Source organism: Bemisia tabaci, chromosome 1, assembly GCF_918797505.1.
Source record: "Bemisia tabaci chromosome 1, PGI_BMITA_v3".
NCBI lineage: Eukaryota > Metazoa > Arthropoda > Insecta > Hemiptera > Aleyrodidae > Bemisia > Bemisia tabaci.
In genome coordinates, this window is record NC_092793.1 from 61,157,308 (window position 1) to 61,184,324 (window position 27,017).

Genomic DNA, 27,017 nt, shown 5'->3' on the forward strand with positions numbered 1-27,017 from the left:
CGAGACGTTTCGACTCACAAATGAGTCATTTTCAGTCGGAAATACAATAAAATTTTTTTTTAAAAAAAAAAAAAAACGATTGAAACCTGAGCCCTTCTTGGTGGCTGGACTTTTTCTCAGATCTCGGCCACCACCATGTAGAGCTCAGGTTTTAATCGTTTTTTTTTATAATTTTTTTTATTGTATTTCCGACTTAAAATAACTCAGTTGTGAGTCGAAACGTCTCGGTTTTATTAATTGTGTATTTTAGCCTTGTTTCCCATTTTCCCTCCTTGTTTTCCACTGTAATAGACTAACTAAGAGCAACCCAAGAGAGACCCGACGGTTAGTCCATCATTTTCTTCCTCAGTCCATAAGAGCCACCTGTTTCAACCAATAGGATCGCTCCTTACTCTCTATGTCTTCTTTGGCTATAGCTTTGTCTATAAATTTCAATAATCAGCCCGTGGCGGCCGAGCTTCCTCGCGGAAAACGCCGAAGCACTTGTAAACACCCAATGGGTCAGTTGTGCTGGTCACAGAATCGTGTTAAGATGCTTGATTCTTGTAGATCAGGTAGAAATAATAAGATCTTTCCAAACAGCAACTTTCTACGTTCAATATTAACCGAGATATCGCCCTTTGAAAAATTGGGTTTCTGACGTCAACCACCACGTTAGTGACACCCTTGGTTCCTTCTACTCTGCTCTTATACACGTTTCACGTTGAGTTACTAGTGCAAATGTATTTCACCCTTATTGATGAAAGCAAGGTAAAAGAAACCATGGGTGTCAATATCGCGGTTCGTAAATCGCATTTTTCGAAGCGCGATTTCTCGGTTAAAATTGGACGCATGCAGCAAGTGGCTGTTCGGACGAATCTTAGTAGTTTTTGCCATAATATGCAAGATTCAAGAATTAAAACACGATTCTGGGACCAGCGTAACTGACCCATTCTAAACCGCGCGATTGGAATTTTGAAACTCGAGGCCTTTAGATCTTTAGTTGCTTGGAAGCGAGCAATGGAAGCCGAAGTTGGCAATTCACCGGTGAAACCGCCTCCTTTGCTATTGGTGCCAGAATCTGGCTGTAGGGAATACTGTGATCGTGTACAAAGTCAGAGCGCTTTCATTTTCTGCATGTGCAACACAGTGGCGTGGCGAGAATTGCGATGTACCGATTGTTCTGCCATTTAAACCTATGATGAAGAATCGATTATTAAGGTGTTCGGTGCGAACACCCTGTTTATCGATCGTTTTCTATAGGTTTAAATGGCATAACAATCGATATATCGCAAAGCACGCCAATGCATCACAGACATCCGTCGAGCAGCTTTCGTCGCATTCTGACGTTTGTTGCCATCAACAGCCAATAGCCAAGACCTGTACTGAGTATACCTCCTTATTTTTCCGTTATGCAAAATAACTGCAGTGATTATTTATTTAAAGTTTTAAGGAGTGCCAAATAAAATCAAGTTTCCTTCAAAACTAAAATAAAAGAGGTGAAGGAAGAATTAAATATTTTCAAATCTAAGTGATAAAGTGACTGTAGTGGTTTACTTGAAAAAAATTAACTTTAAGGAGTAATCTTACCTACATCAAATTTTTCCTCTGCTGACTTTCTAATAGCTAACTTGGCTTACGGCTCCTCTTTTCCGAATTTTTTTTTTTTTTTTTTTTTTTTTTTTTTTGTCTTCTTTTAATACGATGTCGAGTCGTGAAAATGTTTTAAATGAAAGGCTTTCTCTCTGCTCCTTACGAGGTCCGTCATCCAGTAATCTCCACGAAAGTGAGCCACGAGGACCAACTGCATTGATTAGCTCTCGACGAGCTGTGTTGCCAAGCTTCGCAGAGTCTCGACAAGACCGATCAGTGATGTTTCGATTGTGTGATTACGTAATGGCAACATGCGAAGATGGGAGGGGAACGAACGCGTCGGCAGGTAGTAAACTCTTCTGGCACGGAAAAAAGCAAGCGATAATTAAGAGTTTCCCCTTTTCTCTTTCTCTCTCCCTCTTCCTAACAGCTTGTATCGTAATATAATAAAAACATAAAAAAACGAAGCACCTACCCTCCCACCCTCTCTGCCATTACTACGTACTGAGTCACCACCCTCTCGCTTGCCTTTTGCCAAATTTCCAGGAAGGGCCAACGTTTTAAAATAGAATTTGGTTTTATTGAATTATTTATCAAGACGTGTTTCCGTGTCTCTAATAGCGAGGGCAAGACTTGTTTTTCAACTTGTTTTTGAACAAACAATTCATGGGATGCCAGGCGTGGCAGATGGTTTTGCAGCATTCGTCAGTCGAATTTATAACAGTAAAAGTAAATTTTCCGTCTCCTAGACTGAACTTCCATACGAAAATGATCATGAATCAATGATACTGAATGATTACTCAGTTAAAATTGAACTGTAAGAGTGGGAAAATAATTGCAATGGTATACTTTTCCTACCTCTCATACATCTTCGGAGGAAGCTACTGCTAGAATGATATACTGCGAAAAAATGAGAGTGTTCTGTACCAATTTAAAATAATTTAAATAATAAATAATTAAATATGAAAAAAGGGAATGGAAATGTTCGTTAGAGATTAACAATTTTTATGAATAAATTTATGAATTGAAAATTACATACAGTTACAACAAGAAGTCAAAAACAGCCAGTAAGGGAATTTCTCTACATGTTTATAAATGATCTGTGTTTGAAGTCGAAACGCGAATTGATTCAAAACAGAAAAATTTGCTCGGTACAAGGGAACGCCGATTTTTTTGGCATCAACACTCAAGCCGTAAAATTACCAATCAGACTTCCTATTAGCCTTATGCTCTCGAGCAATGATTTGCGGAACTTTCCCAGAGCTCTCAGCTATGCATCATTTTCTGTGTGCAGATGGAGTCAGCTGAAACTTGGCTATAACTAAATGCGATCTCTGCGTGTGTGGTCAAGGCTGTGTAACATCACTATAGGCAGGCCATAAATAGGGGATGACAGGAATAGCCTGGATCCTTGCATCGATTTCTAGCTATTTGCTATTTTGCCCTACAATATTTGCCTGAGACCAATGTATTCAAGACACAATGTAGATCAGATCCTGAGTTTTTAGAACACTTTTGTTCAAGATTGGCTGAGAATTCTAAAACTAAATACTAAAGTAAATCCAGATTCAGAGCTCCAATTTGTAAGTAAAGATAAGCCATTTCTGAAATCCGTTCATCCAGTGTATGCTTTTAACGTTAAATACATAGAAGTCCAAATCGGCTATTACACGGAGAGAAAAACTTCGTGCGCGGGACCCGAAGTTGAGATAATATGGATCTCTGAAGTTTTCGGTTCACGTATCTAAAAACTTAAGGTCCAGCTGCTGAAGTTCGGGTCAGACATCTGAAGTACTCCGGTACATATCGAAAGTGCCTCGATGTCTGACCCGAACTTCGGCAGCTCGACCTCAAATTTTCGGATGCGTGATCAGAAAACTTCAGAGATCCATATGACCTCAGCTTCGGGGCCCATGCACGAAGTTTTTTTCTCCGTGTATCAATTCAAATCGATTGCTTCAAATACATTGGAAATTACAAACCATCTATTAATACAATGAGCTTGCCTCTAAAATGTAGTGAGCGAAGTGGATTATAACAGCACTTTGATTTCAACTTATCTGACTTTAATTCGATAAACTTTTTCTACTGTCGGTACAGCCTGGAGCATAGACCCACCGCGGAGATGAATGTCTAGTCGATACGGTTCTATCCTTTAATTAAGAACTTTTAAAAATAATTGGAATTGGAAAAAACAGTAATTGAAACAACACCGTGCGGGAAATTAACGCGGGAAGGGGGGGGAGAGAGAGAGAGAGAGAGAGGGGTTAGAAATCCTGATACAACCTCGCCGAAACGTGCTTCTACGACGTTCCGATTGTTTCAATACAATGTTCCGAAATCGTTGCCAAATTGTGTAAAATAAATAAACGAATAAAAATAGGCCACGGCCCTAAACATAAACAACATCCGAACAAAATACGGTTGTCACGAGATGTTCCGAGTTGTTGCGTCGAACAAAACAGGTACGCCATTGATTCGTATCAATTGAGCAGGCTTAAAGAATTTGTGTTTACGTTACTATATTAGACCTTTTGGAGTTTTACGTAAACATTAAGTTATAATTAGAAATCTTAAAAGGGAAAATAGAAAAAGGGGGCTAAAATCTAATGTGATGTTAATTGGATGTACTTCTGTCAAACGAAACTTTGTGCATCATGACGTGAGCCCTGTTATGCATGTACATGTCGACGGTGAAACTACCAAACCACGTATCTCGTTTGCGGTGTTTAAAAATCTACGCTCGCATTTTATTTTTTAGAAGTACACCAAATCAATATCATTCCATGAAATTTTCACAGAATTTTCTCCGCACGAAGAGGAAAAATCACAGAAATTTTCAAGACTGGACGTTACGTAGTTTTCCGTTTAAAAAATAAAGTATGACAGGAAGTCTGCGACGTCGCAAACCGAGATACGTGGTTTGGTAGTTTCACCGTCGATGTGCCGTTTGGCAGAAATACGTCCAATTGTAACTATAACATAAATAATATTAGGACTTCGTATAGAGAGAGGAAAATCAGTCGATTCTACGATTCAATCGGACAACAGAGGAGCGAAAGCTCGGAGCACGCCCAAAAGCCTACTTTAACGGCAACAAATTACATATTTTCGACTGGCTAAGTTTTTTCCGGGGAGATAGCGGCCGAGGCGGCCGGCGCACACTGTGGTATTGGACCTGAAAAGCTGGCCAAAACTATTTATCACCAGATATTGCCGAGTTTTAAAAATATTTTACAATCAGTACTTCTTCTTAAGTGATAATATGCACAATTTAACCACCTAACACATCATATGACTATTTGCGGAGAGTTTAAAGAGGGTGCAAGAAGCCCTCCAAAAAGTCTTCAAAAGGACGCAAAGTATCTGACTAAAGCGGTGCATTTAGACGAGTTTCTCCTTCACCTAGGGTCTACTTTTCGAAATAAGGACTTTCTATTACCTCATTTATGGTTTTTTTTTTAAAACAGCGTAAGTCACTTCAATATGTTTGACAAAACAGCCGATCTCTCACACTGAGGAGTAATTGTACATTTCTCAAGAAATTAATATGAATCATTCTAGATATTAGATTTTTGACAATTTAGAATCAAAATTAGTGCTAGTATGAAAGTGCCGGGACCTCCAAATGATGATTTTGAGGTTAAATTATAAGATGAAAATGAGTTTTATCATAATGAGAACCATTGTAAGGGCAGGAAGCACCTGTGAAAATGATTAATTTTGATGGGTTCCTTCCTAACCCATGGTCCACATCTCAAAGTGAGGGCTCTTCACTGCAAAATTCGTAACAAAACAACATATCTCACTTTTACGAGCCTTCAAATGTGCCTCTCAGCGTAATTTCATGGTGCCAGAGGGCCACTTTTAAAGCCCCACCCCGCGGCAGCATGGACTCAAATTTGTCTGTAAAAGTAAAACATGGCATAAATATGTCTATACTCAAGGATAATGCACGAAGAGATTGTTAGATAACGGATTAAACACTTTTGCAAGACTTTAAAGTGACCCTCCCATCCGCTTTCAAATTATTTTTTTTATCCTTCTTTCGAGGGCGTATAGGGGCCAGGGAAACAGGTTGCGTGACCAAATGTCACCCAATTTGGTACTAAATGGGTCAGAGCTGTTGGAAAAATACAATTTCAGTCGTTAATATCGACATAATTTTTCCCATTCATGTTCGTGAAAACGGTGAAAATCGCTCAAAAGTCCATCTTTAAGGTCAAAAATTTCAATTTCCTCAGTTTTCCTCAGTCTGTCACCCCTGAATCCTGAAAATACCCACTTTAGACTATAACATTCCGCCTTAAACCGCTTGAGCGCAGTTGAGCGTAAAAAGAAATCGGACTCTGAATTTCGAAAAAAACGTTTACTTTTACATCACTTTTCAACCTCCTGTGAAAATCACTAAAAATGGAAATTTCAAAAATACTGTGGTTAGTTGTGTAGAATATACCCCTAAGAATGTGTTGCATATCACCGAAGTTCCCTTTTATGGCCGCACAGTTGAAGTCAACTGATCGACGAGTAGCGCGCCAAAACATATCAAAATAATCGCTGAGAATTAGGTAACTTCGTGGTCTCTTCGCGGGAAATTGAGCCGCTCGAAAATTGGTACATACATGTCTACCGGGGTAAAAAACAGTGTAGATTTCGAATATCACATTGGTTTTCCAATAAAATAAAATTTAAAATTGAGGTTTTGGCCAGGTTTTTCGGTCAAATACCACAGTGTGCGGCGGCGAGGAAGAAACGGCCGTCCATTCCCGCGCCGATATTTCAACCTTACGCTCCTTCCGCTAAATTGTCCACGAATATGCTCCCCGCCTCCGCCCGCCACCCAAAACGACTCATTTTTATTTTTGCTTACGCTCTCCCATCTTTGACTTTCATGCCCCCCCCCCCCCCACCGTCCCCCTCGATCGCACCGCGGTCCTGTTTTCACGACTTCCGTTTTGTGGTTTCCTCCCGGGCCCCGCGCCCCGCTCCCTCCCACACTTTACGCGTCGGGGGATTTTTTTATTCCGAGCCGCGCGCCGCTCTCCTCTCTTTTATTTCTTGTTATCGCTTCGCTTTTTCACCCGTGTCCTTGTTTCCTCGTCAGTTAACTGATATTGTGTGCGAGGAATTTTGAATTTTGAATGCGGGGCGAGGGGATCCCGGAAAAAAACCCGGGAAAATTCACGGAAACGGTTAGAGATGGTCGTGCAAGCTCGTCATATCTGCGTCGGAGCTTTTTGAAATCAGCCTTTCTGTTTACGAGAAGATTGAGTTAAAATGGACGTATTTCTACCAAACGGAACTATGTGCATTGTGACAAGAGCCCTTACATGCATGTATTCTTATGGGTCTCGGGGCTCATGGCTTAATGCACATAGATCCGTTTGATAGAAATACGTCCAAATTATGGTGTGTCGAGGCCGGGTTCGGGGTGACTGCATCAGCCGAGCGCGCAATTGAACGTATTTCTGCCAAACTGAACTATGTCCATGGAGACATGAGCCCTGAGACCCATAATAATACATGCATAACAGGGCTCACGTCATAATGCACATAGTTTCGTTTGGGAGAAATGCGTCCAATCGAAGATTAAGATGAAAAAAGCCTTGATGGGGGCCCAGCCCCAGAGCAAACAGAACGGTTTCCCTCGGACATTCTTTTGGATGTGGCGGGTGTTATTGAACAGTGTGAAAGTGGGACTCGGTCAGTTCCCTTGGTCATAAAATCGTATTTTCATACTTTAAGCTCGTAGATTAGCACAGCACAGTACAATCTGTTTAAACGCAAAGTTTCTTTAACCAATATTAGTGGAAATGTAGCTCATCAAAAAACACGGCGCATAACGTCATCCACCGCGCTGCCGTGATAGCGAAGAGAGCAGCAAGTGTCAAATTTGCGAAACTAAGTTCCCTTCAAAATTCGCCTAATATATTTTACATGAAATCACTAAAATAGCTAAAACCGCAAAATTTATCTTAACTGTATACAATCAAGGCATATGAGAAAGCCGTAAGTGCGCTAAAATTGACGTAGTTTCAGACTTAACAGCCGTAAGTGACATCATTCCTCCAGAGAGCCAAAGAAAACAACGCTTTGAAGCATAGTGCCGCCTTCTTCTCCCAATTTCTAAACTGCAAAACGTGTTTGTAGTGTGCCCAAAATGTAACCACGAAAGTATGCAGAAGAAAGCATTTACGGCTGTCTTGCCGAACATGAAAATGAATAATGCCCTTTTTATGTGATTGAATTAATAAATCGGTTGATTTTTCATCCTAGCGATTTCTATGAGTCTTTTGGATGATTAGTGGCAATTTGACAACGAACGGAAGCCTCTTTCAATAAAATTTTCCGGGTAGAGGCTTCGGAGTGCGTTTTCTCATAACTTCATTTTTGCACTTACGCTGCTCTACTCGCTATCACGGCAGCGCTGTAATGCATACATGTGATCTCCACCTCCTTGATTTTATCAATCAGTGATGCACACATTTCCTCCTTCATTGCTTGAAGTAAGACACGCAAGAGACCACGGTGTACATGCAATACCGCGGTGAAGATGACATACGCCGTGTTTTTCAATAGGCGATATCTCTGTCAGTATTGTACGCCAACATTCGGCGTTTGGACAAATCTTATTAATGTTTAACAATATAGTATAAGCTTTAAACCATATCAAAACACAATTCTGTGACTAGCGAAACTGACCCATTGCTATTGGCACAGGCACAGTTATGTGTCAAGTATAATTTATTATACTCTCTTTTTATTATTATCTCTCTAGAGAAGAGGAAGGAAACTATCAGCGTTTGTGTTTTGCAGATCTTGAATGTCTGCACCTTACAGTTTGAACGAAGGTTCAGTCGTATGACACGTACTACGTTACCACAGCGCATCGGCTGTACCACTTCCGGCGCCTCAGTGGTCCAAGTGGATTGCATTTTGCAAAAAGAAACCCATAGCATTCCAATGTTGCGAGGATTGTGCAACTTAAATTCTCTGCAATTAAATCCAGGGCCGTATTCACCTACTTGCCGCCCATGGGCCGCCTGTATTTTGCCGCCCTCTTGTCATTCGTTTTGAAACATCAATAAAAATCATCAAGTGAACGTGTCGGAGGGGTAGGGGTGCATAAGATGCGTTTATTCGTGTTGGACACATATTTTGCGAAAGCCCTATGTCAACATTACCAGCAAAATTTCACGGAACTTTGCGCGAAAGTTAAGTTCCGTAAACCTATCTCTGTGTGGACAAGGCCCTCCATTTATAAGGAATGAACGAAAAAATTATGAAAGAACAAACATAAATGTGGTTTAATAATTTTAACTTCCGCCGCCGCGCCGCGCTGACCACACATGTGTTTTGCGCAATGCGTGAAGTATTTCTACAGTCTTGTAGGCGCTAAGCTTTTCACGTCGACCGCTGCTGACCGCACTGTTTTTGATGCAATGCGTGAAGTATTCCTACAGTCTTGTAGGCGCTTTGCGTTTCACGTCGAGCGGTGTTGAACGCACTGTGTTTGACGCAATGCGAAATTACTGTACTCTCAGGAAATTAGAGATTTTGTCGCCTTTCCTCGTTAGTATTTTTTTTTGAATCCGATTTGCTTTATGCCTTCACTTAAAAAAATCGCCAAATTTGCTGCCCCCTAAATTTGCAGCCATGGGCCGTGGCCCATGTGGCCACCCCCTTAATCCGGCCATGATTAAATCACTGAAATCGAGCAATTTACAAAGGTAACTTTCGGCTTGAATTTATCGTGTATTGGGAGTTAAGATAAAATATATTTAGGTGATCAGTTTATGTCTACAAGATGAGAAAATTTGCACAAATTCAGCGTCATTGGAATGCTCGTGGTTCCTTTTTGCAAAGTGTAATTCAAACAACAATGAGACGGGCAGATTCCCGTCCGAACGGAGCGACGTTTCGACTTTTCCCGGACGAAGGAACGTAACTTCACTCCCAGTTTGCAAAATTGACTTAAAAAATGCAATTGTTTACAAAAAGTACCTGCAGAATGTTTTCCCAGAATTTGTCTGAGTTTCGCATGTGATCTGAAAAATAACATGTGAAATTGTCAGTAAGAAATGTCCGAGGTTCTCCTGGTATTAAATGCAATCTGCGAGTGGAAATTCGGCAACATTGAAATGTAGTTACGTCCTTTCGTGGGGGGGGGGGGGGGTTGTTGGCGGGTTTTTATTTCCGCGGTCGGCGGGGAGAGGGGGTGATCAATCTTGGGTGACACCGACGGCGGCCAAAGGGACTACGACTGAGGTTGACCGAAATGACCGTTGCGCGGCCGTATCGAACGTGGAAGACGGAAGCGATTAAGGAGGGCCACAGGGGTCGAGGGTCCCTCCCGGGGCAAGACACATTACTCGCTGTGCCGAGTTAAGCGCCGGCCCCGGGTAGTATATCGCCGATAACTCCGATTTTCCGATTTATTCCCAGCGCCGACGCAGCGCCGAGCGCCGCACCGAACAAATTTATCGGTAGAAATGTTCTTCCGACCGAGCAGAAATCAATCGGACGAGCTTTTGCTTTCAAGCTCCAACTTTTAACGATCCTGCTCCGTTGCCGCTTCTCCTAATCCGAGGAAGGTCAGTTCTTTAATTCCTCAGTTGAGCGCGTTGCGGAATATAATTGGAACCATGGAACCATGGAACCTGCTTCCGAACACCGCAAGTTTCTAATTTTTTACAATATTTTCTAAAAATTGCGATCCTTGTGTACGTTAAGGTGACTCGATGGACGTCATATTTTGTGTCAGAACGGTTGTGTTCTGACGTTTTTTCAGCTCCTCGTCATTTTTCTCAAATTTTGAGATCGCGATTCTGTTGCCAGTAGACTTAAGCACTCACCAATTTTAACAAAGAAATTCAACGTAATAAAGGCGTGGTTTATTTTAGAGAGAAAATATCGCATTCGAGTGCAGTTTCGATATCAGTATCGCTTTCTCTCTCTCTCTCAAAAAAAAAAAAACAAAACAAAACAAAAAAAAACAGAAAAAAACAAAAACACGCTCATGTGAAAATTCAAATTGCCCCTACTTCAGAAAAACGCCGATAATAGACCACTAGACAGACAGGTAATTAAGAACCCCATTATATAGCTTTCCTTGTCAACATTTTACGTAAAATACGATGAACACCTTAAACCTTTCTAAATTCCATTTCAAAGTTGGAAAATAATGTTTATTGTTTATAGGTTCATCTACACCTCCCGCTAATTGAACATCGAGACAAATCGAGTACTAAAGTAGAGAACCCATACAGTTAATCCATCATTTTTCTCCTAGTCCATAACAACCACCCGTTTCGACCAATAGAATCGCTCCACTTTCCCTTCGTCTCCTTTTTCTATCGTTTTATCTGTCTATCTCGGTAATTGCCCTGCTGCTTCGATCTCAGGACCTTGCTGCTATGTTACAGATTTAGGTTTTTTAAATTTCCTTAACAGCTCCGATACCGGCAACGCAAACTGAAGGGCCTCAGACAGAACAACCTCCTCCTCCTCCCCCCCCCGTCTTTCCGACCCTTTTCGGCCAAAATCAAGAAAGTCAAGCATTCGAGACCCAATTCCTTCGTTTCCATTGTGTGGAACCCAACCTCAGAACTCATCCAGGATCCTCGGTCAAAGATAACCCCTAGTTGAATTATTGTCCGATCAAAATTGAGGGCGTTCGTTTCTCAATGAGCAATCATGAGCTACCTATGAATGCTTATACATATTATGGGGTTTATTATTTTGTAGGTTTGTTGGGTTTTAACATGTACTGATTCACTATATGAACGATGGAATATTCCCCAGCACAATGAAGGACTTCTTCGGTGAAGGGGCGCACATGCGCACAAGGCTTGCAATGTTGTTGATTGTACAATGTTTCACACCACTTGCAGCAAATAAAACTCGGCCTCTTTTGACGTAGTTCCCCATAATAGTCAGGGAAAATGTGAAGCAGATTCAGGGAAAAATTAACGGAGGATCACTTCTACGTAGCTACTCCTCATTAAAGAACTATAGCGTCCAGCAAAATCAAACTAATTAAAAATGGGAATTTGGCTAAATATATATATTCTGAGCCCTGTAATCCGCGTAATATTGCAGTCAGAAAGTAAATTAAATTAGACACAGACTCACCTAAAATTAGAAATAGAGTTACAAAATGAACTGCAAATGAGTTTCAAAGCAACCCTGAGCGGAAGAATTTTTAGCTCATGCTGGTAAATTTTAAATACTCTGCTGAAGTCCCACTAAGAGACATGCACCGATTTCGCTCTTATTGGAACAAAGTAGTATGTCACTCAAGCGTCTAGCTCACGCACAAACTAGGGGCCTCGCAGAGGCTCATCGATGGACCTGTTGACTGTTGGGCCGACGATCTCCCTGGTAAAAATTGGCGATAGGAGCTGCGTTTCAAAATACCATTGGAGTTCTTATAGCCGACTAAAGAAGGCTGTTGAAATTCATACAGCTGGTTGTAGAAAGCGGAGCAAATCATATAGCCGGGCTATGCGAAGCCATATAAAAAAGTATACAGTCGGGCTATAGTTCCTGTCGCCGGGCTTTACACTTTATCGCCATTGGCTATAAAAGGCTATGAGAAATTGTGTAGAAATTCGTGTGCTTTAGAAATCATTAAGTTTGATACGGAACTGCCTTGATATTTACAAAACGCACATTATATTTTCCTTTAAAACGTATTTTTTTTCATCAAGTAAAACGAGAATAATCCATACAGAGTGTGTAAACATTTCAAAATCATGAGTTGAAAAACGCTGACTCCGCGAGATTAAATATTAGAGCCTAACACAAAGCGGAGCGGCGACGCACTGGCGCCTACAAACCTAACAGGGATACTTCACGCAGTGCGCAATGCGTGAAGTATCCCTGTTAGGTTTGTAGGCGCCAATGCGCGTCCAGCGCTGGCTGCCCGCCCGCCGCGCCGCGCCGCAGCGTACCGCGGCGCTTGAAGCAACTATTTCACACCAGAGGTATTGCACAGTATCATACGAAATTGAAGGCGCTCCAACATATTAAGAATGACAGGCATCCTTCAAAAGTACGGAGCTTTCTCGCAAAATAAATCAAGATACTACGGCACAAAAAGAGAGCGGTAGTCCAAAAACTAACTAAGTCCTAGTATCCGTAATTAGTAACGTTTAGCATAAACTTTATCGTCTGGCTGTTGCTTAGTCCCATCGGCTATAAAAGGCTGTAAGAAATTGTACAGCCGGCTACAGAAGCTATTGGAAATCTTACAGCCGGCTTTATGTCTATAGTATTTTGGAACACACATTCTTCTGCCAATTTTTACCAGGGCTTTGAAGGCAACCGGTGTGTTTGGGACACACCGCAGATCAGATTTTGAAATCTCTCGGGAATTTCATGCAGAAATGGCTAAACAATTGTAGAAGTAGTGCCAGTTTGAGAACCCCAGTTCGAACGTGGGCTGGACGCTTCACAGTCAGAAATAGCTGACGGTGTCGCAAAACCTAGACGGCGTTAAAGTGACGTCATGAATACGACGCAAGACACGTTAAATCTGAAATACAGTCTCAACTTCGCGAGATTGTGGTCGCTGCAAAGTGTCTTCGCCGAGAGAGTCTCTCAAGTTGCCGGCTCCTGACACGTTCCTCGGGTTGCGAGTGTAATCCAAAAAAGTGTGGATCGTTCCTACTCCATTTTTTACGCCGCAGCATCGCGGGAGCAGCAACACTGGTGTGCACTCGCGTTTTCAGCTTCCTGAACCGAAAAAAACCGCAGCCCTTCCCGGCGGATTTTCCGGACGAAAGGAGAAACCCGGATGAGGGATCGAGAGCTGGCCGCGTTGCGCGGAACTTGGGTATGCACGGGAGCGCTGTGCGACCCTGCATCGGGCATCAGTTACGTCATCTCCATCATCCCGTCATTGCCCGCCGTACCGCGCTCGGTCCGCAGTTGTCGATTTGTGAACCAGTTAGCGCTATAGTCCCTTTAGAGTCAAGACAATGTGATTACATTTTCACCGATTGCAAAGATTATAATCTGGAATGGACTAGAGTCCCTTTATACTGAGAGTCAAGACAACACCCCTCATGGAGTCACAAACGGGAATAAAGATTACACAAATTGAACGTTTTTCGTAATCTTTGATCGGCTCATTCTTAAATTCCTTTCTCCGTTCCTTCTCTCATTCCGTTTGTTCCTTGTCGAACCCGAAATTCCTCGGTCCATTCCAGATTATAATCTTTGCAATTGGTGAAAATGTAATCTTTATTCCCGTTTGTGACACTGTGAAGGCCTAAACTCCGGTTAACCAATCAGAAATGGATTCGCATTGTCTTGACTCTCAGTATAAAGGGACTCTAGAATGGACCAGGAAATTACGGGTTTGGCAAGGAACAAACGGAATGAGAGAAGGAACGGAGAAAGGAATTCGAGAATGGACCGATCAAAGATTACAAAAAAGTTCAATTTCTGTGATCTTCATTCCCGTTTGTGACTCCGTGAGGGGGTGTTGTCTTGACTCTCAGTATAAAGGGACTCTAGTTAGCACGTTCTCGCACCGTGCTGCCGTTATAGCGAGGAGAGCAGTGAGTGCAAAATTGAAGTTTTGAGAAAACGGGCTCCAAAGCCTCTGACAGGAAAATTGTATTGAAAGAGGCTTCCGATCTTCGTCAAATTGCCACTAATCATCCGAAAGACTCTTAGAAATCGATTGAATGATTAAAAATCAACCGATTTTATTTCAATCACTCAAAAAGGGTGTTTTTCATTTTCATGTTAGGCTAGTGTCAGGCAAGACGACCGTAAGTGCTATCCTCTGCATGCTTCCGTGGTTGCGTTTTGGGCACACAACAAACACATTTTCAGGTTAGAAATTGACAGAAGAGGGCGGCACTTTACTCGAAGTCACTGTTTTCTATGACTCCCCGGCTAATTAATGTCTTTAACGGCTGTTTTGTTTGATACTACGTCATTTTTTGCGCATTTATGGCTTTCTCATCAGTCTCGTTTGTTTACAATTTAAGATGAATTTTGCGGTTTTAGCTATTACAGTGATTTCATGAAAAAGAGATTAGACGAATTTTGAAGGACCCAGAAAATTTTGTTACATTCTGTTAAAGGCTCTTATGAATCGTCCCCGATTCTCTTTAGAGGAATATATCGACGATCCCATCATTCCACACATTTAATCTTATAGATAAAGATATTTTGTTAATTTGTCAAAACTTGAGATAATTTGTCAACACCTAAGATAATTTGATCAAACTTAAGAAAATTTGTCATAACCTAACTAGTCTGTTAACAAACTGATCTGTTAATCTTCACTGTACCCATTGTGACGTGTACTTAGCCCATTTTTTTTTCTTTAACTTTTCTTTTCTTTATTAAATATATAGAGAACTACCCCCTCCCCAACCCCCTAAATGAGCCTAATTTACCATGGCGAACATTTAGCAATAAACTGAATTTGAAGGAAACTCGATTTCGAAAATTTGACATTTTACTGCTCTCTTCTTTATGAGTATGAAGAAAGCAGACTTTAGGGGGAGTTGTAGCAACACCGGGAGCCGCAGCAGTCGACGCCCACAAAAACGGGACTCAAAACCTAATATTTAGACGGATTTAATTATGCATCTTTCGATCCGAGCCATTCGAACGAGAAATCACATTCAAATGAGGCCCCGACGTGCCGTTTTCGCAGACGTCTCCGCCCGTTCGCCCTCTTCTCGATCGTGAAATTTTTATGTCCGGAGCTCCGCCAAGTGTGCTCTGAAGATCGCGGATCTGGATTTAGCGAGCATCCTTTTTATGTCCGTGCAAAATCACGTGGAGATCGCCAAATCATCCAGACGTACAATTTCTACGTCTAACGGAGACACGCCACCTCCTGCTTGATGGCGCAGGGAGGGGAGGATGACTTCACTTGTCATCATTTCTTTCCCGCGGATTTCATCAATGATACAGAAGAACAGTCAGTGCTACTTCTTGATGCTTGTTCTGCTGACTAAAGACCGATGTGGATCTAAAAAGCGCACACACAAGTCGTAAAGAAAATAGGCATTTTCGAAAGCGTCGTATTGACCGGTCGTAACGAAAAATAACCAGTGGCATGACGTGCTTTGCGATATATCGCTTGATCTACCATTTAAACCTATATGGAATAGGATCGATGAACAGGGTGTTCGCAGCGAACACCTTAATAATCGATTCTTTATCATAGCCATATCCAGGGAAATATCGATAATCGATCATTTACGCCACGCCACTGACAATAACCTAATTTTCTTCAGGTGGGGTGAGGGCGGGTTGAAAGGAACTTAGCCGCAAACTCACACTGTAAACACAGTTACGGGCCGTATTGATATACCGTCCGTTCCCGGCTAAGAGGCCGAAAGTTACGGGTGCCGGAGCCGTAGCTTCGATTGCTCCGGGTGCTGCGCCCGGAATTTTCGGCCACTGAGCCCGGAACGCGGACGATATGTCTATATAGTCCGTAAAAGGCGGAAGCAATGCTTCTAGGGTCGGAGTTTGTTTTTCAGTGCACGAGGAATCTTCAGAACGGGGCAACAATTTGTACAGGTGTGATTTTACTGAAAAACGCAAAAAAGAACCTTTTATTCGGAGACGCTTGGTCATTTCTCCAGCAGCAGTCATTCACGCTCATTTCACAGCCGTTTTGCTATGTTCACAATTTTATCAAATGTTTTCTTTATGTTTCCTCATTTGATTTTGTTTCAGAAATCGAAAGCAGACTTTCAAATTACCAAACGAACGGCACGAAAAGTGCAGTCGGTGGTGGGATTTGAAAGCGGGCGCTTTTGAAATCACAACGGTACTCACATCACGTCATTTATAGATGAGAATGAGATGTTTTCCTATCTGTTATACCATAGTCTCGCTGCCTTCCAGTTGTCTCTTCTTCCTCCCATCTCTCCATTGTTTTCTGTCCACTCTTCAACCGAATGAGCAGTTCTTCTCTAGATGAACATTTTTTTTTCTCCTCCCTTTTTTCAACTCTCCAATCTTCAAGACATGGGAATGACGTTGTTGGAAATTTTTCCGCAACCAAATTTTTTCTGGTGTTTGCATTAGCATGTATTTTAATGTACGTATGAAAACACTCCTTTTAATTGGCGACCCCCAACGAACCATTTACGTAGTGTCCGTAGTTGCTCCTTCCAGAGGAAGAAAAGTGATTAAGTTCAACAATTTCGTACCTTGGTCAGTCGTTTGAAGCCTTTCAGTTTTCGAATAAATTTCCGTCCCACTGAAAGCCATTTTATTATTAACATATTTTCAACACCCGGCACACAAACCCCGATAAATTTTCATCACAAAAATTCGTAGACCCTTCCTCAGCACGTTTGTATCCTTCTAGACCCATCTGTGTCGTCGGGTAAACCTATACGTATTTCAAAAGCTATCCTCAGCTCTTTATACACAGGAAACTATTGATTTACTCGTATAATCACCATCTCCGTAGAGTTGGAAAAAGGACCAGGTCCTTGCAGCGATGCAATTATTAGGTCTTCTGACTTCGTAGTAGTAGAATATCAAGAATGATCTTTATCGTCCTAAAATACCCAAAAATATATCAGTTAGGATAGCGATGAGCATGCAACAATCTCAATTTCCCGTCTAGTCTTTGCCCTATATTAAATACACCAAAACTCGCACAACCACTCTCGAATAATGCATACTGAGCAACCTTTGTCCGAGTAGTTGACCCTTTTGGTTCTGGTTTCTCTCTATAACGCACCTTCCCTTTTTGAACAAGCCACTTGGATGTGACTCTTCCTATGAATGTTCAATCCGATTGTTTCTGTGAATGTGTACGTGATAGTATTTAAGAATGTAGATGTATCATGAAGATGATATGGGTGTGTTGGTGTGAATTAGATGTGGCTTTGGTGTACTCTTCGATGAGTCCTGTCTTGTCCTAGCATGGCTGTGTTAGTTGCCAGTGCAGCGCTGCAGTGAAATGTCGCTAATCACCTGAGTTCGGCATCTTTTGCTGCATTTGATGCATTTTATGTACGCCAATAGATTGGTATTTGGTTTGCTTCTGCGTTATTGCTAAGGATTTGTATAGTGTGCCTTTCAAAACTGAGTAAACACAAGCAAGGAGCTCTACCCTAATAGCACAGTGACACAATGAAATGTTTTTAAAATGTTTCAAATTATTTCAATCTCGGATCAATCATTGACACGTTTCCAACACATTTTCAAAACAAATACACGAAACGGGCAAGTTATATAACCGTGTCTTTGAAACATATTGAAAACATATCGAAAATGTTTTAAATTGTGGTCATTCAAACTTTTTTTAAAATGTGTTAGAAACGTTTAACGCGCATAGATATTAGAGAACCATCGCTGGCGAGATTTTACAGTAAAAAATTTAATTGTCTTGACAATCAAAGAGTTTTAAGAAGAAGAGATTAAAGTAATCGACCAATTAAAATTGTTGAAAATAGCTCTGCTTTGAGCATAAAAATAAATTAGGTTAGGTCGCATTAAAGAAGATGAATGTTTGCAAACTTCGAATGAAAGAGAAAACATTAAGAAGTATTCGAGTAAAAAAATAAGATACGCTACACATTTTCAACAATTGAACATAAAAAAAAAACTACACTATGTTAAGCGAGGGATATTTTTGGAATGTGATTTTTTCTCCGTTATTTGATGTTTCTCAATACGTTACCGCTTAACCTTACACTAATCTCAAATTCCAGTTGAATGTGTCAAACACTGGCTATCAGCAGCAGCTGATGGCCGAGAACTGTGAGATTTACTTGAGATCCATCTCCGTGAATCAGTGAAGCAAGTTTCGCAAAATGAACGAATATTAATGTCATTTAAATAAAAGTTTAATTTTTAGCACACAATCAACAATTTTTTTTAAAGAAATGCGGCAATTTCAAATCGTCGCAACAGCTGTACAAGTACTTGCCAAGTATTACGCGATTTCTTGGAAGTTTCACATTCTTTGATTCGAGCGCACTTCAGTCTCGCGTTCTGTCTGTAATTGTTTAATCATTCAAGACTAAAGCAATACATTTTTACAGTGCTTACGGCTAAAAAAGTTTGTTGAGTTGCCAGGTTTTCCAATGAGCCTGTTTTACACAAGCGATACTGCCGAACATAAAATTAAACGAAAACCTAGTTCAGCACATCAGAATGCTTAAAATTTGCTGCTCAACGCTTAATATGCTTATCCTGTGTCGGGATGACCAAATTTACCGTGTCCTCGGCCAGTTGTTTCCCAGTGGCCAGCACACAGTGGATGGAGTCAATAGGAGAGGTTGACAAATTTTGGAAACTTCAAAAGCTTCTAACTCCGTTTTTACACAATTTTGAGGTTCTTAAAGTGGTACCATTGGTTTCCTCGTAAATTTTTTTTCTAGAAGCACTCCTTAAAATTTAATATGTGACGAAATAAACATTAAAATTCGCAGTTCTAGTCAAAAATTGTATGTCCGACCTCTTTAATTGACTCGATCCAATGTGCGGCAGTTTAGAGAGGAAATGCACACATGATCACCCAACATCGATTGACAAACTACTCTGTCAACTGCTAAATATATTTTCTTTCGTATTATGTCCATCAATTTAAAACTTTAGTTTTTCCAACACAAGGAAGTGAGAATGAGACGAACACTTGAAAGGGATTGAAACTGTATCAAAAACCTCTTCTTTACTAAAAATGTTTAACTTGTTTCATCTTCGGTAATATGAACATATAAACCCATTTTTTGTCTCCGTCTTTTTTTTTTCTTTTTCTTTTCCAATCGCGCACAGAACAGTAACTTGAAAGAAGAATCTATGGTTGACGGTTTCAATTTTCTGAGCGTCCATGAGACTTGCAAAGTTTCTAAGTTTTGGTTGTTGCCCACAAATGTTTCTTCGACGTCATGTTGACGAAAGAATGTCTTTAAAGTGCTATGTTAGTCGCCGCTCCAGTCGTGTTAAGCGCAGTTGCCGCTTGTGTGGACGTTTTTCGTGCTAAGCGTAGAAATAACTAAGACGAAAAGCCACTTAGATCGAATTTTTCCTCCGTCCCTTGACCTTTCACTTCAGCAAGCTTTTACTGTAGGTATGTGTCGGAAAATTTTTGAAAGAGTGTTTCTTTAGTCAGGTTAGGAAAGGTTCCTCTCTACGTACAACTCAGGCTCATATTTGTAGTTGAATAATTATATTTTTACATAATTTTAAAGCCAATTGTGTGCTACATTTAAGAAAATTCATTTTGAATATATTAAGGTTGGCAACGAGCGCGGCGGGTGATATCGCCATTAGTTAGGTAGTAACCCCCCTTTCATCATTGAAAGCCACCATTTTTGGGTCCTAAAGCCATGAGCATGTGTTAGGGTGAGCTGTCCATATTCTCCCTGTAAACTTATAAAGGCACTAGAGCGCAAGGGATTTGAGCAAGTCGAGTAATCAAAGGCTCCCAAAATTTGGTGGCATTTAAAGAGACATGGGGGGGGGGGGGGCTGCGAAAAAAGTATATCAACGTAAATGTTGATTCGCGGAGTACACAGAATGCGAAAACATCTGACTTGGTCGTTTGAAAGTGACCTATTTTTTTATGGGATCAATGTGTCTTTGTATTCTCCTTGTAGCGCCTGCATAGCCAGGAATGTACAATTATCTCTAGAAAAGACATCACAAGTTATGTTGACTATGCTGCAGTCATCTTTTCTCCAACCTCGCCGCGTCAGTCGGAATACAATGGCGAGAAGGAATAGCTGAGTGGAGAGCAGTGCAACCATTTGAAGACGAAGGAGTTGTTTCTGCTATGAAACTTATCCATTTTCACAAGAGCCCTGAGTTCATTAAGAATACTCGCATTTTAAGGCTCATCTAGAAATTGACTTTTCCTTCTTCAGCAATGACCTTATATCGCCCAGCGCTGTGCGATTAGAACGAACGTCCCAGTCTAATGGACGTTGCGCCGATATTGGCTCTCTCCAAGAGCTCGATAAAAACCCTTGTTTGCTAATTTCACTTTACGCCTCTATTTGAGGCAAGGATGGAAAGAACGGCAGGAAGTAGTCTTAGCCTCTACTCACAAATTTGAGGCTCCCAGTGAACAAATAAGGAGAGAGCATTCAAAAATCTTCTAGTCAAACACGTTTTTCCCATTGTATTATATTTATCTTTCCTGTGCGGATTTCTTTCTTTCTGCTAGGATTTCAGCTTGATTGAGGTCATGTGAAATATTTCAAGAGGCGGTTTGTCAGCACACCGCAAAATGGCAATCTTTATTTTGATAACCATGATTCTGAGGCATAAATTCGCAGTTTTTTGCTATTGGGGGGGCAAACATATCAGATGAAGTTCAACACGGAAAGCAGCGGTTGCCTTACTGGGTGGTTCTCGTTCTGTGGTTGCATTCGGCGCGTTGTTCGAAGTCTGGGAAAAGGAAAAGAGCAATGGGGAAGCTGCGAAGTGTGCAGAACTTGTGATTGAACCTCGAGGCCGGGGGATGCGTATTTCACGCCGAATCGGGGAAAGGGTCATGAAATTGAAATCGAAATCACGGCAGAGTGCAGGAGGATCCCGGCTGGATCGAGAGCAAAGAGCAAGAGCCAACGCCAAGCCGACTCGGGCAGAATCTCATGAAATGGAAATATGCTTCTCCGCCAAGGATTTCCACGTGCGGCGTAAAAAAGCTGTTAGTCAGGTTGTCAATGGCAAATAATGGATTTCCAGCGGGCGCCATTAATATCGCGCCCGACCCCCCGTCCAACAAGTGGGCGCCTCCGAAAATATTTACATTTCAATTTATTCGGAAGTGCGCGCGTATTCTTTTATTTTGACGCGCCCAAACTCCGCTCCTCCCGATTTCGCTTACCCACCTCGGGAAAATATTTATTTTGCTCGCTCTGCTTTTATTGCATTCGATTTTTGCCTCCCTCCCGGCATGCCCCCCCCCCCCCCCCATCTGCGCTCGAAAATGTCATCGTGTCTCCGAACGCTGATATGATCGCTCCACTTTCATACTTGTCAACCAGAATTTACTTGTCTTTTTTGCGAGACAACCTGCAAAAAGTTTTATTCGGATTCGCTTTCGCACTCCTCGAGCATTCGTATGAACTCAGGGGTTTCTTCTACAGTCAAAATATCCACGCTATCTTATGTGGTAGGATCTGTGAACGGAGACTTTTCTCCCTAACGGAGAGTATCGCATCAGCTATTTAAGCAAATCGAATTCCATGTGGCTATTTTGTTTTATTTTCTCAAAATAGTTTCGGAAGCTACATGCTTGTCAGGGTACCCAATTATTTTCTGCTTTAGTTGTCTCGCTTGCTAGGAATCCTAGTGAAAGAAAACTAATTAGCAGAGCGGAAGAAATACATGACATGAATATATTTGGAAATAAAACAAGACGACGGTTCCAACGTTAAGACGTTGGAGAGCGTTCACCGTAGCACCTCGTCAATTTGTAAAAGTGCTTTTAAGCGGACGGAAGAGAGCGCTGCAAGACGCTACGTGGAGCGTAACCTAGCAAACATACATCCATATAAGAAATGACTTGTCTTCATAGAGTAAAATGTAGGGATCATTAGTGAAGGGGTACTTTGTACCCAACAATGGGCCTGTTGCAAACTTTTGCTAGAGCAAAAATAAGAGTTGTTTCTTATAGATAATGCCTCAAAAATCACGATGAGCGCATCGGCAAAGTCTGAAATGCACTCATAACTTCACAGTCTGCGTAAGAAATTTGCGGTTTTTTTAGCTTCCCGCTTCAAAAACGATACTACGGCACAGGTGAACGTTTTGTAAGAGGAGTCGTTCCATCGTCGGCAATAATCATCATGGCCGACGCCAATCCGCCAAAACACGTTTGATGGGACGAGATAACACCTGAACTGGATTAGACCAGATAACAATCGGTGTGTTAACGTTCATATTTTCCACGCCCGAATTGATTGACCTTGAACTCTCCTCGAATTACGCGCGGAACTGCGCGCAAGAGTCGGCCATGGTGAGTATCGCCGACAATGGAGCGACTCCTCTAACAAAATGTTCACCTGTGCCGTAGTATCGTTTTTGAAGCGGGAAGCTTAAAAAAACGCAAATTTCTCACGCAGATTGTGAAGTTATGAGTGCATTTCAGACTTTGCCAATGCGCTCATCGTGATTTTTGAGGCATTATCTACAAGAAACAACTCTTATTTTTGCTCTAGCAAAAGTTTGCAACAGGCCCATTTTTTCAGATCTCCGACGACTAAAAATTTGAACGATCCTTGGAAAGAGTCATTAAATAAAAGTGCGTTGCAGAGTTTTAAAATGTAACGATATTAATTTCTCCAAGACAAACCCACAGGCATTATTTAAAGTGGACAAAACAGGAGAAAAAGGCAGAAATGGTACATAAAAAAAATTGAGAAAATAGGTATTGCTTCCCGCCACGAAGAATGGCGCCGATTCCCATGGAGCAGTGCGGGCCTTTACCAATGGATACTTTAGTTACATACCCGGTGCAAAACGACGGGAAAGAGCGTACACTACTAACGTGGTGAACGCTCAAAATTTCTGCAACGTCTGATGGTGAGGAGAAGAATCCCCTTATAACTATCAAACTAAAAGAAAATCATTCATAGTCCATCTCAATTACATCGACCTCGAGAGTGTACTGATAGCGGTGCCGGATTTACGAGTTGTATTGATTTGAGGTTATGCTGTATTGTTTTGAACCAAACGATACACCGAACCACTGTCGAATATGATCCATCTTTAGGAAAGCATGGGAATATTTTCCTTCAAATTTTCAGATGGTTCCATTCAAAGTTCAACTTATAATACCTCTAAATTTTACGGACCAACGTTCAGAACTCTCCGAAGAAATAACAATATCATGAGGGGAAAATTGGCAATGTCCGAATGTTGATACGGGATTTTTCCCTAAGACGGGGGATTCGGTGCCTCGGCGGGAGTGAAGAAGATAAAGGTGGGTGCCGGAGGGTGGGCTGCCGGACAGTGACGTTAAATCTCTTTGAGCCGGTAGGACGGAGGACGACGGAGCAACAGTCGCGCCTTCGCCGCGGTCGACGGATGAAGTAAAGTAAAATCCCCATAAATTCTCATTTCGCTCAATTGATTTCTCCGAAACAAGCTTTAACTGGACGCGGCTACTGCCCAAAACCACTCCTCCTTGCCCGCACGGACCGAGCCGAGATTTTATCGCCCACGGTGGCTCATCTCGATCGTCCTATGACCATGGCCCGGTCCTTTAGTAGCATTTGTCCGTGGAATAATAAAATCGCGTTTTTTTTTTTTTTTTTAAAATTAAGTTGCGCAATTTTTACAGATTTTTCGGTGATGAAATCGCAAGGACCGTCAAAATCTGAGCGATTACCGCCGATCTTGTCGCAATTTCATCCCCGGACAACCGTGTTCGATAAAGCCGGAATTTTATCTCAATTCATCGCGACTCTTTATTCGATAGTATCGCAATAAACCGCCATCAATGAAATCGCTTCATCGCAATTTTTTATTCGATAATATTGCAATAAACCGACGTCGATAAAATCGCGATACATTCTCCGGTCAACTTATCGCGATCACTGCTACTTGGGTCCTCACACTGGAAAAAAAGTAGCTTGAAACAAATCAAAATCAGCTTGAAGCAAGCTGGAAAAAATCTTAAATTTGCCGCCAAGAAACGTGTAGCTTGAAATAAGCATGACCGTGCTGCTTAAAATTAGCTACCCGGCGGAATCTTAATTATTTTTCGTTTAATGCTCGGATCCAATACTAAATACTGAAAGTTTTATTCTTTTTTCATAAAATTCTGTAACGTAGGGATAAAACGTTACTGATTCTTCGACATGGATCATGTTGAAGTCGTCGTGCGTTTTGTTCTCGATTTGCAGCAATGTTAAAATGCGCGGCTTTTGGAGATATCCTGGAATGATTTGAGAATGTAGGAATGTATAACTTAATGCCCGTGTCAAAATGAAGGCGGAGTGGTTACAATCCAATGGAAACTTAATTCAAGAAGTTGGCTGCAAACTTAATTTAAGTCTAATTTTTTCAGCTATTTCCAAGATTCGTGTCATGCTTGAAACCAGGAATCTTGAATCGAGTATACATTATCTTGAATTAAGAAACAACTTCTTAGAATTAGCAGCCATGGTGGCTTGATGTAAGACTCAGCAGGTTTGACTCAAGATTTTTGTGCTGCTTAAATCAAGCTAGCAGGTGATCCAAGCTATAAGGTAGCAGCAATTAAGAATCTCGAATCTTGAATTTAGCAATAATTTGCTTGTTTTAAGATAAAAATTCTTGAATCAAGCTGATTTTTTCTCAAGATTCCGAGACGGCTTGACCGTGGCAGACTTTTTTCTTCCAGTGCAGCCGGCCTTTCCATCGCTTAGTATGTAGCGACGAGACGCATGTAGTCCAGAAATGCATGTACAGTACGCTCGAATGTCCAAGCCTCTTCTCGCGCATTGCGTCTTGTCATTTGCATGTGTGGCGCAACGCGTGAAGTATTCCTGCACTCTTGCAGGCGCTAATATGCGTGTCGCACCGACCAGCGACCGCATCGTGTTTGGCGCAATGCGTGAAGTATTACTGCACTCTCGCAGGCGCTAATATGCGTGTCGCACCGACCAGCGATCGCATTGTGTTTGGCGCAATGCGTGAAGTATTACTGCACTCTTGTAGACACCATGCGTTTCTCGCCGACTGGCGATGTTTAGCGAAATTAGAAACGATAATGCAGTATTAGATTTGAAAGATACTGTAGACACAGGAGAGAGATAATAAGTTTGAAGAATGGCTGGATAAAATTGATGAAACGATTCATGCAGAGTGTAGACTAAAGTATCCCAATAAAGAGTCTACCAATCGAAAATTCAATGAAAACAAGAAGCCGAGGCTCTTGCTAGTAAATTTTCATCCGTGTAAAAGAGACCTACATCGGAGAAAAAGTTTTAAGTAAAGAGACAGCTTTTATTTTGTCAGCAAAGAATTGCACTGATGAGTTTGGGAAGATTCTTTTGAGCATTCAATATCTATCAAGGGCATGGAACACATAATATATTTGGCAAAAGATGTCCGATTTATATTGCATTGAACAGCTTACCGAATGAGTTCGTCAAACTAGGTCCTTCTATTAGCGGAGAGCATTGCTTGACACGTTTCAAATAGTCATCCTTATTGGGCTTCAGAAGTGACTCCAAAAATAATTCACACCACATACGCTTTACGGGGCCATCAAAATGCCGATGCTCTGAGATCTCTTATATTAAATTAGGTAAGACGAAAGGTAGGAGGACATAAAGTCCTGAAAGCAGAATCTTCACTGCTAATTTATCTTTTAGAGACGAAACTATTGCGTGGGTTTTTTGAAATTTCTAGTTTTCAGCATCGTAAAACCATAGAACACACTCAGTAAAAGTTTAAGCGGATTATATACATATCGACAGCGAAACTACCAGACTACGTATCTTGGTTTGCAACGTTGCAACTACCTGTCATACTTTATTTTTCAAATGGGAAACTTCTCAACGTCAGTCCTTTAAAACCTCCGTAGTTTTCCTGCTCCGAGCGAAGAAAACTCAGTGAAAATTCAAGGAACGATATTGGTTTGTCCTCTCTCGAAAAATGAAATTAGAGCGGACATTTTTTAACACCGCAACCGAGATACGTGGTTTGGTAGTTTCACCGTCGATATTCTTCAATCATAGTGGCTGAGACTTCAGTGGAGATTTAAAGACGCCGCAACTAAGAAATGCCCATTCTGCACCCAGCGCTTCAATTTTGTTGTGCTTTAATCCTTATCCTGTCAACCCTTAGGTTAAAAAAGTCTCGATAAATCATACCGAGCCTAGCTCTAGCTCGGGGGCGCTGTATTGTCCAATGAAATGAAACCTTGCAACCCTGTCAGTGCGTAATTGGGATGAACCGTCGTAAGCTGTCCCGTTCCTCAGTTCAACTACCTCGCTTTCGCTTTGTTGGTACTTCAAACTCCCCCCTTTCCGAAATGAAAATTCCGTTTACCTCATCATGCCCCACGTGCTCTCCTCCATCGGATGTGTTCCTCATTTTCGAGTGGAAGTTCGTACTTGTGAAATAAATATATATCTGGGAGAAGAGGATAATATCGCGGCCTAAGCAAACTCCTTGTCAAGTTCTTCTCATTTGGTCAGTCGCGCTGGTCACAGAATCGTGTTTTGATGCTTGATTCTTGGATATGAGCTAAAAATAAAAAGACCTGTCTAAACAGCAACTTTCTACGTTCAATATCGACCGAAATATCTCCCCTTGAGTCGAGTTTTTGGACGTCATCCACCGCGGTAGTGACACCTTTGGTTTCTTCTACCTGGTTTCGTCCGAGTTTCACGTTGAGCACCCAGTGCAAATGTGCGTCACGCCGACTAATGAAAGAAAGTTGGAAAAAACCAAGGGTGTCACCACTGCGGCTGCTGACGTCCAAAACGCGA

General features: G+C 41.5%; 1 protein-coding gene across 3 annotated transcripts in view; it reads left to right on the forward strand.

Moving 5' to 3' along the window:
• Shaw (Shaker cognate w) overlaps positions 1-27,017 on the forward strand; it is a 449,043-nt gene that overhangs the window by 386,101 nt on the left and 35,925 nt on the right. Inside the window, exon 7 of one of the 3 annotated variants that reach the window (XM_019049484.2) lies at positions 16,294-16,387. The exons of the other annotated variants lie outside the window; for them this stretch is intronic. Coding sequence (XP_018905029.1) covers positions 16,294-16,361 — 68 coding nt within the window. The 3' untranslated portion in view covers positions 16,362-16,387. The remainder of the gene's footprint in view (positions 1-16,293; positions 16,388-27,017) is intronic. 3 annotated transcript variants of the gene reach the window in all.